This window comes from Bombina bombina, chromosome 1 (assembly GCF_027579735.1).
Source record: "Bombina bombina isolate aBomBom1 chromosome 1, aBomBom1.pri, whole genome shotgun sequence".
Classification (NCBI taxonomy): domain Eukaryota; kingdom Metazoa; phylum Chordata; class Amphibia; order Anura; family Bombinatoridae; genus Bombina; species Bombina bombina.
Genome location: NC_069499.1, coordinates 893,798,803 through 893,811,863, shown reverse-complemented (window position 1 = coordinate 893,811,863; position 13,061 = coordinate 893,798,803). Strand labels below are relative to the sequence as shown.

The window sequence follows — 13,061 nt, the reverse complement described above, 5'->3', positions numbered from 1 at the left end:
AAATTATCAAAAATAAACCTAAACTAAACATTGCCCTGAAAAGGGCATTTGGATGGGCATTAAAAGGGCATTTACCTCTTTACGAATTGCCCAAAACCCTAACCTAAAAAAAAACCCACCCAAAAAAACCTTAAAAAACCTAACACTAACCCCCGATGATCCACTTACAGTTATCGAAGTCCGGACATCCAGCCGGCGAAGTCCTCATCTAAGCGGCAAGAAGTCTTCCTCCAGGAGGCCACTTCGATCTTCATTTAGCCGGCGAAGTCCTCATTCAAGCGGCAAGAAGTCTTCATCCAGACGGCATCTTCTATCTTCATCCATCCAGCGAGGAGCGGGTCCATCTTCAAGACATCCGGCGCGGAGCATCCTCTTCTTATGGTCGCCGCCGTAAACTAAAGGTTCCCTTTAAGTGACGTCATCCAAGATGGCGTCCCTTACATTCATATTGGCTGAAAGATTTCTATCAGCCAATAGGAATTAAAGGGGAAGAAATCCTATTGGCTGTTGCAATCAGCCAATAGGATTGAGCTTTCATCCTACTGGCTGATCCAATCAGCCAATAGGATTGAGCTCTCATTCTATTGGCTGTTCCAATCACTGGAATTTATTTTAAGTAGGTAGCTAGTATTTATTTTAAGTAGGTACCTAGTAAATAGTTAATAACTATTTAATAACTAGTCTACCTAGTTAAAATAAATACAAACTTACCTGTGAATTAAAAATAAAACCTAAGATAGCTACAATATAACTATTAGCTAGGTTTTTTTTTTACAGGAAAGTTTGTATTTAGTTTTAAACAGAAATTATTTAGTTAATAATTGTAAGGTTTATTTAGATTTATTTTAATATATTTAAGTTAGGAGGTGATTTAGGCTTAGGGTTACGTTAGAGTTAGTTTTAGGGGTTAATAATTTTAGTATAGTGGAGGCGACATTGGGGACGGCAGATTAGGGGTTAATAAGTGTAGGTAGGTGGCGGCGATGTTAGGGGCAGCAGATTAGGGGTTAATAACTGTAGGCAAGTGGCAGCAATATCGGGGGCGGCAGATTAGAGGTTAATAACTGTATGTAGGTGGCAACGATGTCGGGGGTGGCAGATAAGGGGTGTTTAGACATGGGGTTTATGTTAGGGTGTTAGGTTTAAACTTAACTTTTTCTTTCCCCATAGAAATCAATGGGGCTGCGTTACGGAGCTTTTCATTCCGTGATTGCAGGTGTTAGGCTTTTTTTTTGCCGGCTCTCCCCATTGATGTCTATGTGGAAATCGTGCACGAGCACGTCAAAGCAGCGCTTGATTTTGGTGCGGTATGGAGCTCAACGCAACCATATCGTCCGCACAAGCCTGGTTTTTTAAAACCTGCAATAGCAGCGCTACAGGGAGGTGAATTAATGCCGAAAATGTTGCGGTCGTTAATTTCCTTATAGCGCTCAAAACTCGTAATCTCGCTGATAGTTATTTATATGACACACATGAACGAACGCTCTCTAGCTGTGAAAAAACTGTCAAAAAGCACTGAGATAAGAGGCGGCCTTCAAGGGCATATAATTTACATATAAAGTCTACCTATGTTTAGCTTTCAACAAAGAATACCAAAAGAACAAAGCAAATTTGATGATAAAATTAAATTGGAAAGTAATCTAAAATTGCATGCCCTATCTGAATTATGAAAGTTTAATTTTGACTAGACTGTCCCTTTAACACCTGACTAAGGCCCAGAATACAAGTTGAGCGCTACTGATAGCCCAGGGTTAAATTAGCGCACAAACTGATATTACAAGACCATAGTAAAACAGATTTAACAGAGAAGGTTTAGAGCAGTCGACATCCCTTTAGCATGCCTTATACTTTCAATGTATATTGCAACAGCGCTAAACATCTCATATTACAAGTTGAAATTTATGGGTTGCCCTCGAGCGCAAGGCAAAATAGCACTAAATGAATTAGCATGACTTGAGATGTGAAGTAAACTATTAGGGTTAGAAAAAAGATTCACAAAGTAAATATATTTTAATAAAGTATCACACTCATATATAGAAATTTTTAATCTAAAATATACGTTTATTATTGAAATAAATGTTTAAAAAGGGTTTAAAATGGATATGGTATTTCTCAAGGTATATGTCAAGGTGTTTTACTGGGAAGGGCTCAAAAGTATATAAATATTTGTATGTGTGTATGTTATACAGGGAGTGCAGAATTATTAGGCAAATGAGTATTTTGACCACATCATCCTCTTTATGCATGTTGTCTTACTCCAAGCTGTATAGGCTCGAAAGCCTACTACCAATTAAGCATATTAGGTGATGTACATCTCTGTAATGAGAAGGGGTGTGGTCTAATGACATCAACACCCTATATCAGGTGTGCATAATTAGGCAACTTCCTTTCCTTTGGTAAAATGGGTCAAAAGAAGGACTTGACAGGCTCAGAAAAGTCAAAAGTAGTGAGATATCTTGCAGAGGGATGCAGCACTCTTAAAATTGCAAAGCTTCTGAAGCGTGATCATCGAACAATCAAGCGTTTCATTCAAAATAGTCAACAGGGTCGCAAGAAGCGTGTGGAAAAACCAAGGCGCAAAATAACTGCCCATGAACTGAGAAAAGTCAAGCGTGCAGCTGCCAAGATGCCACTTGCCACCAGTTTTGCCATATTTCAGAGCTGCAACATCACTGGAGTGCCCAAAAGCACAAGGTGTGCAATACTCAGAGACATGGCCAAGGTAAGAAAGGCTGAAAGACGACCACCACTGAACAAGACACACAAGCTGAAACGTCAAGACTGGGCCAAGAAATATCTCAAGACTGATTTTTCTAAGGTTTTATGGACTGATGAAATGAGAGTGAGTCTTGATGGGCCAGATGGATGGGCCCGTTGCTGGATTGGTAAAGGGCATAGAGCTCCAGTCCGACTCAGACGCCAGCAAGGTGGAGGTGGAGTACTGGTTTGGGCTGGTATCATCAAAGATGAGCTTGTGGGGCCTTTTCGGGTTGAGGATGGAGTCAAGCTCAACTCCCAGTCCTACTGCCAGTTTCTGGAAGACACCTTCTTCAAGCAGTGGTACAGGAAGAAGTCTGCATCCTTCAAGAAAAACATGATTTTCATGCAGGACAATGCTCCATCACACGCATCCAAGTACTCCACAGCGTGGCTGGCAAGAAAGGGTATAAAAGAAGAAAATCTACTGACATGGCCTCCTTGTTCACCTGATCTGAACCCCATTGAGAACCTGTGGTCCATCATCAAATGTGAGATTTACAAGGAGGGAAAACAGTACACCTCTCTGAACAGTGTCTGGGAGGCTGTGGTTGCTGCTGCACGCAATGTTGATGGTGAACAGATCAAAACACTGACAGAATCCATGGATGGCAGGCTTTTGAGTGTCCTTGCAAAGAAAGGTGGCTATATTGGTCACTGATTTGTTTTTGTTTTGTTTTTGAATGTCAGAAATGTATATTTGTGAATGTTGAGATGTTATATTGGTTTCACTGGTAAAAATAAATAATTGAAATGGGTATATATTTGTTTTTGGTTAAGTTGCCTAATAATTATGCACAGTAATAGTCACCTGCACACACAGATATCCCCCTAAAATAGCTATAACTAAAAAGAAACTAAAAACTACTTCCAAAACTATTCAGCTTTGATATTAATGAGTTTTTTGGGTTCATTGAGAACATGGTTGTTGTTCAATAATAAAATTAATCCTCAAAAATACAACTTGCCTAATAATTCTGCACTCCCTGTATACGTGTGTATATATGTTGATACATGTGTATGTATGTGTTTATATGTGTAAAATGTGTATATGCATGCATACATATACATATGTATATATATATATATATATATATATATATATATATATATATATATATATATATATATAGTTTTCAAATAGGATAAGCACTCACTGGACTTCAGCCGTCTGTGTTATAAACAATTTTATTCCTGACGTTTCGGGACAAAAACAGTCCCTTCCTCTGACAAACAACAATACAAAATGCCAAACTTATAAAGGTGAATAAAGCCCTCCCCTGTGTTCAAAACCAATCAATGTAATCTGCGTGTTAAGACTGGAGAAACAAATCCCCTGATAGGTTAGAGACAAAAGGTCAAACAAGATGATAGGATAGGAAAAGTGTCAATCAAGGTGCATATTCGTCTGGATAATAAAAGTGAAATAAAGTGATGAAAAGTGTATGCAAATAAGTTAAAAACAACGTCCTGGGTCAGCAAATGATAGATAACCATATACAGACAACCAAGGGTGTCAGTCATAATATAGAGTGAGGTTAGTGTGGCATAGATTTACACCATAAGAATAACCAATGGCGTTGATCCACACAAATCTCCTAGCCCAATCAGCCAATCACATAACACGTCTGTCAAGTGGTCAGATGGGTCACAACTCATCCGGCACCACCTCCAAAACTGCCCGTCCTGTGTGGACATTAAGACCCCGTGGTTGTAATGTCCCCAATTCAAACATCCATCTGGCTTCTTTCTTTAGGAGAATTGTCGCTCTATCGCCACCTTTGTTCAATTTTGGAACATGGTCTATGATCCGAAATCTCATGTCTGTGACTGTGTGACCACACAGGATGGCAATGCTATCTTTAATGAGAGTTCATTGATCCATCTATAGTAATGGGAGTCTATTGATTCATATATTTCAATGAGATTTGATGAGTCTTTGTGAACTTGCTTGATATAGGTTTGGTTCTCAGTTCACTCTGATATAGTATTATGATTATTCTGCATACCACCACTATTTTTCCTCTTATGATAAAAAATTTACATAATGGGTATATTTTTAAATAAGATACTATTTTCACAATAGGACACCAAGGTTTTTAATTTGTATTTATTTTTATTTTCACAACGTTCCTTGGCCAGCAAATAGCCATGGAGGTGTTTAGAGAGTGTTTGGCTGTGAGGGCATAGAAGTGCACACAACGTCATCATTATTATTTTCTCTAGTATGTCTGGGATCTTGGTTTGATCTAGACACCATTGGAGCTAAACATATTTGATATATATTTGATATATATATATGTTTAATTATGTTTATTTGTTTGTGTTAGGATAGTATAAGTAGTTTGCATGATTAAGTTATATTGTTTGATTACACACTGATAGTGGCTTGTTGCCACATCACTAATCTGTATGGGGAACACTTAACATGATAGGTATTGACACCTATACACGGTGTTGCCATGACAGTTTCTTTACACGTATTAGGCTATAAGGTATTACCTATAGATTTTGGTTAGAATTGACGAGCTCACATTTAGGATTTATGGTTCTGTTAACATATTGACAGCCTTATACAATTAGTAGCCGTTGTGACATTATCTAAGATGTTCTTGGTTTACAAACACTTTTTAGTTTGTGAGTGGCTCCGATGAGTTTGCATTTGGGGAGATCTGATTTAAATAGCACGAAGATTATAATTTTGTTTCTTATAGTTTTGTTTCTTACATTGGAATATGGTAGTTTCCTTGTATATTTAATTGTATTGGTAACTAGGGGTGTCTTCCAGTAGTCTCCACTTACCGACATAGTAAGCAAGCGCTGTCCATAGAATACACAGTACTCATGAAAACATGGGCGTGCATGGTGGCTATAAACCACATGATTGGTGCTTCAGTGGTGTGTGGCTCCACTCTATAATAAGATTGGTTAGAGACGCATGTTTTCAATATTGAGTCAACAGAGCACATGATTGGTGCTTCAGTGGTGTGTGGCTCCACACGGACACACTATTGGTTAGCGACGTGCGTTTGATAGTACACACTTGTTGGGTTCTAATTTAGCATCAGACAGGATAGTGGTTATTCTCTCTGTTAGAACAGACCTGATGGGAGAGTGTGGCGAAGCTGGGCCCTTATTACTCCTGACATGATCGGTTTATACCACTGTCCTTATACAGTCTATGTATCCATGATCGGTTCCCTTTGGGGTTACGATTTGACTTAACACAGTGGGGATATACATGGGTCCCTTATGGACAGCTGGTGACTAGCATGATAAGTGTATTCTGAGGGATATTAATCTTTAGACAGAGTGATACTGTGTGACACGGGCAGTTTTGGAGGTGGTGCCGGATGAGTTGTGACTCATCTGACCACTTGACAGACGTGTTATGTGATTGGCTGATTGGGCTAGGAGATTTGTGTGGATCAACGCCATTGGTTATTCTTATGATGTAGATCTATGCCACACTAACCTTACTCTATATTATGACTGACACCCTTGGTTGTCTGTATATGGTTATCTATCATTTGCTGACCCAGGACGTTGTTTTTAACTTATTTGCATACACTTTTCATCACTTTATTTTACTTTTATTATCCAGAGGAATATGCACCTTGATTGACACTTTTCCTATCCTATCATCTTGTTTGACCTTTTGTCTCTAACCTATCAGGGTTTTTTTTTCTCCAGTCTTAACACGCAGATTACATTGATTGGTTTTGAACACAGGGGAGGGCTTTATTCACCTTTATAAGTTTGGCATTTTGTATTGTTGTTTGTCAGAGGAAGGGACTGTTTTTGTCCCGAAACGTCACGAATAAAATTGTTTATAACACAGACGGCTGAAGTCCAGTGAGTGCTTATCCTATTTGAAAACTATTGAAATATCTTTATAGCACTCTGGCGGTTGATGACAGATAGTGAGAGTGCACACACCTACAACAAGAATATATATATATATATATATATATATATATAAAATAAGAAAAAGGCTTGCACTCACTGGATTAGTGACAAAGTGCTTTAATTAGCACATCAAAAAATGTGTGACGTTTCGGGGATCAATCACCCCTTCATCAGACCAAACGATTGGTCTGATGAAGGGGTGATTGATCCCCGAAACGTCACACATTTTTTGATGTGCTAATTAAAGCACTTTGTCACTAATCCAGTAAGTGGAAGCCTTTTTCTTATTTTATAATTACATTTGCCTGCACCCTGGTAGATGTTATTTGAGTGGCAGTGCACTCTTTTTGTTATATTATATATATACATATATATACTTGAAGCCCTTCCCAGTCAAATACCTTGAACTATGCAATATCATTTTTAAACAAATGTATTTTGTTTCTTATGGTGGGTTTTAATGGAAATACTTGAAATATCTATTTTTTTCACTTAGAAGAAAATTTTCTTTTTATTTTAAAATATTTATTTCTGTATATATACAATATATATATTTATTCATATGGATATATAGCTATAGAAAAATATATATTTTACAAATATATATACAGATACTTATAGAAATATAGATTTAAAAGGGACATTTTCTTCTAAGTGGTATGTGAAGTATTCTTAACGCTCCTTCAGCTTTAGCATGGTTGTCCTAGCGCACCTTCAGTTACCATTCAAGCGAAAGCTTGAAGAGGGTTCTGTTGCGCACCTCATAGAAGACTATGGGCAAAGGGAGTTAGAGCTTGCGTGCTTTCCTACTTCCAGATGTTCCAGATGTCTTTTGTGCTAAAGCGATACATTTTTATATAAATTTGTAATACCAGTGCAAACATGGAGGCGCTACTGGTTAACCTTGAGCAGTGATAGCACTCAAGAGTGCATACATGTTTGCGCTCCACTTGTAATCTAGCCCAAAATGAATGTGCACTTGCAAGATGTAATGTCATTGAAAAAATGGATGGCAACAACAATCTACACCAGATTAATTGGTTAACACTTTGTGGCTCAGTTTTTGCACAAGCAATGTAAACTCTAATGACATACTCTAATGAATCAGTGCATTTCATTTTTGCATTATAGTATCCCTTTATATAAAAAGAACGGAACTTTATATCATCTAAGCCTGCTTTAAAACAGTTTTATCGTCACAAATTTATATTTGAGGCTTTGCCATATGGTATATTGTCCACATTATTTGCTGAAAAACAAAATAAAGCCGCAGTGTGCTAAGGGAAAAGCAGAATACAAATTTCCATGTATCAAAGCAGTAAAACATCCTTACCATTGGATTTGTGATGATTCAGATATTGCCCTGCGTAAAACTTGCATGTTGAATTATCACCTTTACAAACCCCACAGGCATCCAAAGTTGCTTTTGATCCAAGAATATAATCGCATCCTACAAGCTGCCACCAGAATTACAAAATAAAACGTGCGTTAGCAGCCTATAAGTGTCTAAAGGTATCAAATCACAGGATGAGATGGCTAATTTCTTAATGCGCTCTCTATGCCAAACTGAAATGAAAACCATCGCTGCAGCTTGTACATTCTGTAAGATTATATTTTACACAATTACAGATAAAACAAATCTGAATTCAGACAATTAACTCCTTAGTTAAAAGGCTGTTTGTGGTCATATGAGATTTCAAAGGGAAATTTATTCAGAATGTTCTATTTGGTTGCATCAGCAGTGCCTTTTAATGATTTATAAATGTACATCTTTTATGATCTTGTAATCAGATGCAAAATAATGAACATTTAAAATGGTCTTCAGAGTTCACATATATTATTTTTAGGCTTTGATGCCGTTTTGTTTACAAATATGTCATACTAGCAATTTACATGGCTTTTATATTTTCAGCAGAGGTGGTACAGACACTGCAGTCTTAAAGCTTTTTCTTAACTTTGTATTCATATAAATTATATCATTCATTTGAAAGAGTGATGTTGAATTTTTGCTTGACTGGATAAAATGTGAAGTAAAAGCAGTCAAAATTAAAACTGTAGCGGTACTACTTATATACTTCTTACTAAAGCTCATTTGGTACTTCCTGTTAATGGTCATTGGCTGATATGTTCTAATACCATGGTAACTAACAGCCAATTAGTATTAAAAAGAAGTAAATGTCAACCAATACAAATAAGGAAAAACATACACAAATGTTACTTCTATATTGGTTTCAATTTACATCTAAATGCTCAGTTACTTAAAGCAACACATAACACTTTGTAATTACATACAAAAGACATTTATCTCATCTTGCTATAGAATGACATCAGCCAAGATTAAACATTTTTTTAAAACAAACACCTTGTATGCAAATATTGTTTTATCCGAATTCCACACGCCCACTTGCCTTATTTGAAGGAGCCATTCTAACTTGTTACCGGAGAACACAAGGCTAGCGACCTTCATTATGCTAGTAAAACTGTGTTGTTTCACTGTTTGTAATGTTATTGTCTCTGCTGATTTAAATTAGGGGCATATTTATGACAGTGTTAGGTTTCTGAGGCACGCTATGTGCACTTCCAGTCCTTGGAACTGCAAAACCCATATTTTTCAGACTTAAAGGGACAGTGTACACCAAAATTGTTACAGTTGTGTACAATTGTCACATCGCCGGAATTCAACCCGATCGAGTACGATCGGGTTGATTGACACCTCCCTGCTGGAGGCCGATTGTAAGCGAATCTGCAGGGGGCGGCGTTACACCAGCAGCTCTTGTGAGCTGCTGGTGCAATGCTGAATACGGACAGCGTATTGCTCTCCGCATTCAGCAAGGTCTTGCGGACCTGATCTTATCACCTGTAAAGTGCAACACATCTTATCACCTGTAAAGTGCAACTACAGAAAAAGTGCTAAAACATTTATAAACACATATATACATAAAATGGTCACATCTGATGTAAGGCAAATCACTTAGCATGCAACACCCTGCTGAACCAAGCCCTATATATGATAGGTCTTGTCTGGCCAGGAAAAACATGGGGATCTATGTATGCATAAGTGTCACAAAGATGGCACTAATGTTGCTGTTTAATGAGGCAGATGGTAAAGTATTCATTTTCCATGCTTTAGCAGTTCCGTTAATAATGTCACTTGTTAGTAAGCAGTAAAAGCACATACATCCGTGCAGGTCAAAGCAAGCATAGAGCAAATAGTTAAAGGGACACTGAACCCAAAATGTTTCTTTTTTTAATGATTCAGATAGAGCATGCAATTTCTAATTTACTCCTATTATCCATTTTTCTTCGTTCTCTTGCTATCTTTATTTGAAAAAGAAGACATGTAAGCTTTTTTTTGGTTCAGTACTCTGGACAGCACTTTTCTATTGGTGGATGAATTTATCCACCAACCAGCAAGGACAACCCAGGTTGTTCACCAAAAATGGGCCGGCATATAAACTTACATTCTTGCATTTCAAATAAAGATACAAAGAGAATAAATAAAATTTGATACTAGGAGTAAATTATAAAGTTGATTAAAATGTCATGCTCTATTTGAATCACGAAATACAAAATTTGGGTTCAGTGTCCCTTTAAGCATCCAGCAGTTAGCCAAACAGCTGAGTTAATAGCACAGCAGCATAACAAAAAGCATACATATTAGCAATGTCCCATTTCAAATGACTTGAGACAGTTCATATAACATATGAGTACAGCAAGGAGGCAATTTATTGATAAGCTAAACCATAACAACAGGAATATTCTTCTTACGTGTCAATATGACAAAAATTAAGAAAGAGAATGGTATGATAATTACTGAAAACTATAGGAAACCAATAGCCACCAATAGCCTTCTTCAGGCCTCTAGTCACCATCCAGAGGTTCTGAAATGAGGTATTCCAGTTGGTCAGTTCCTTCGGATTAGAAGGAACTACTCAACAAAATCTTCTTTCGAGAGACATTCCAATGAGATGAAAGAGAGATTTAGTAGAAGAGGTTACTCTAAAAGATGTATTGACACTGCATATAAAAGAGCAAGCGGCAGCAATAGAGATGTCCTTCTCTATGGTAGGGATAGAACTAATGAAGTTAGGAATGAAAATAGTCCAAGGTTAGTCATAAAATATAATTGCCATTGGAACACAATACAAAGGATACTGAAGGATAACTGGAAACTATTGGTGGCTGATGAGAGGTTGGCAGAGGATGTAGGACAATATCCCATTATCACAGCTCGGCGAGCACCTCATCTTAGAGATAAACTCATTCACAGTAATTATGTAGCTTCACCCAAAAAGTGCTAAAATCACGGGAAATTTCCCCTGTGGAAAATGTGTAACCTGTGAATTTATGGAAAGATCCAAAAGGTTTTCCACAAATGGAGTTAAATTCTATAACATTAGATTCTACTTTAACTGCAATACAGAAGGCATAGTTTATCTCCTTCACTGCTCATGTCCCATTTTTTATGTAGGAAAAACAAAGAGAAAATTCAAGGATAGAATAAGGGAACACAGGGATGATGTTAAGAACAAAAACTTGGATAGCAGCATAGCTAGACACTATATGGATTGCCATGATAGCAATCCAGAGTCACTTAAATTTATAGGGATAGATAAAGGTATAGTTAATGGAAGAGGGGGCGACCAGGATAAATGTCTAGTAAGGAAAGAGTCAAGATGGACGTATTGTTTAAATACTCTATCAACTTATAGGTTGAAAGAAAATATAGACTACTCTTGTTTCCTAGGGCAACAATGTATGCAGTCATATATCTGACATGTATTAAGGGTTAGATTTATGGTAGTTGTTAAAGCAATGTATTATGGGAATCAGTGTGAATTGATAAGGTACAAGAAATTATAAATTATATACAAAGTTTTCTCTATAAATAGTGCATTGTATTTTGTACCCTTTTGCACTAGTTTGAATTGATAATACATGATGTATTGTTCCTATATTTATATGTATAAAAATTATAATCTATATATAATGTATCTCTAAAATAGTGTATTCCATGTATATGCCCTCTGCTGTCTGGTCCCTGATATGCTTATAGATATATATTAGAACTTCTGAATGAACTTTGTTTCTGATGTATATGTAATATGAGCTAAAATGTATTATCATAGATTTGATAGATATTGTTCCTTTATCATACTATTCCTTATTCTGCTGGATTTGATGAATTCCATAATAATGCATTGGTCTTTTTGCTTGTAGATTTGCATTAGTCACTTTATTCATATTTATTTCTTTGGTCATAATATAACAACCAATAACATTTCACCATTCATCTGAGGGCTGGATGTTCACAAACCAATAAATTCTAGGTCTGTCCAGTGATGTCATTACGCCCTGACGAAGCCCCGTTGTTCAGCCAATGGGGGTGGCTACACGGTCTGATGCCGAAAGACTTTTCAAATTGATGGCGCTGAAATAGAGGCTTTCTTGCTAACTACAAGATGTTTCCAGACGAAAATCGAAGGCAGTCACTGACTACTGTTGGCACGAGTACAGGATCCATGCTTAAAGGGTACATTGACATACAGTCATAGGGAGAGGTATTGCATAAGTCAACGGAACCGCTAGACGGGGAGCCTGTTTTATGGTTGGCAGGTGATCCGGAATACATTAACTTGCCTCCTTACTGTACTCCTTATGTGTTATATGGACTGTCTCAAGTCATTTGAAATGGGACATTGTTAATATGCATACTTGCTGTTACGCTGCTGTGCTATTAACTCAGCTTTTTTGGCTAACTGCTGGATGCTTAACTATTTACTCTATGCTTGCTTTGACCTGCACGGATGTACAGTATGTGCTTCTACTGCTTACTAACAAGTGACATTATTAACGGAACTGCTAAAGCATGGAAAATGAATACTTTACCATCTGCCTCATTTAACAGCAACATTATTGCCATCTTTGTGACACTTATGCATACATAGATCCCCATGTTTTTCCTGGCCAGACAAGACCTATCATATATAGGGTTTGGTTCCGCAGGGTGTTGCATGCTAAGTGATTTGCCTTACATCAGATGTGACCATTTTATGTATATATGTGTTTATAAATGTTTTAGCACTTTTTCTATAGTTGCACTTTACAGGTGATAAGATAATATAACCATGTTGGTTTTGCAAAACTGTGGAATGGGTAATAAAGGCATTATCTAGCTTTTTAAACAATAAAAAATTGTTGTCCCTTTAAATTACAGGAAAAGGAGGCAAAATGATAGGAAGGTATAATGTAAAGCCATTTTAATATGTATAATTAAATGTTTTATATTACAATCAAAAGTGTTTGCTCTCCCTTTATAATTTTTAAAAGAAAAATAATGTTGCCCTGTTTGAATAACTGAAACCTTTTTGAGTACAATGTCCCTTTAAGCAGGT

The 13,061-nt window shown here is 36.9% G+C and overlaps 1 protein-coding gene across 1 annotated transcript in view; it reads right to left on the bottom strand.

The window, feature by feature from the left end:
* Positions 1-13,061, bottom strand: part of ADAMTS18 (ADAM metallopeptidase with thrombospondin type 1 motif 18) — a gene marked incomplete at its 5' end in the record, with an annotated part of 193,998 nt that overhangs the window by 51,974 nt on the left and 128,963 nt on the right. Inside the window, one exon of the mRNA XM_053715800.1 lies at positions 8,000-8,123. Within this exon, the coding sequence (XP_053571775.1) occupies positions 8,000-8,123 (124 nt within the window). The remainder of the gene's footprint in view (positions 1-7,999; positions 8,124-13,061) is intronic.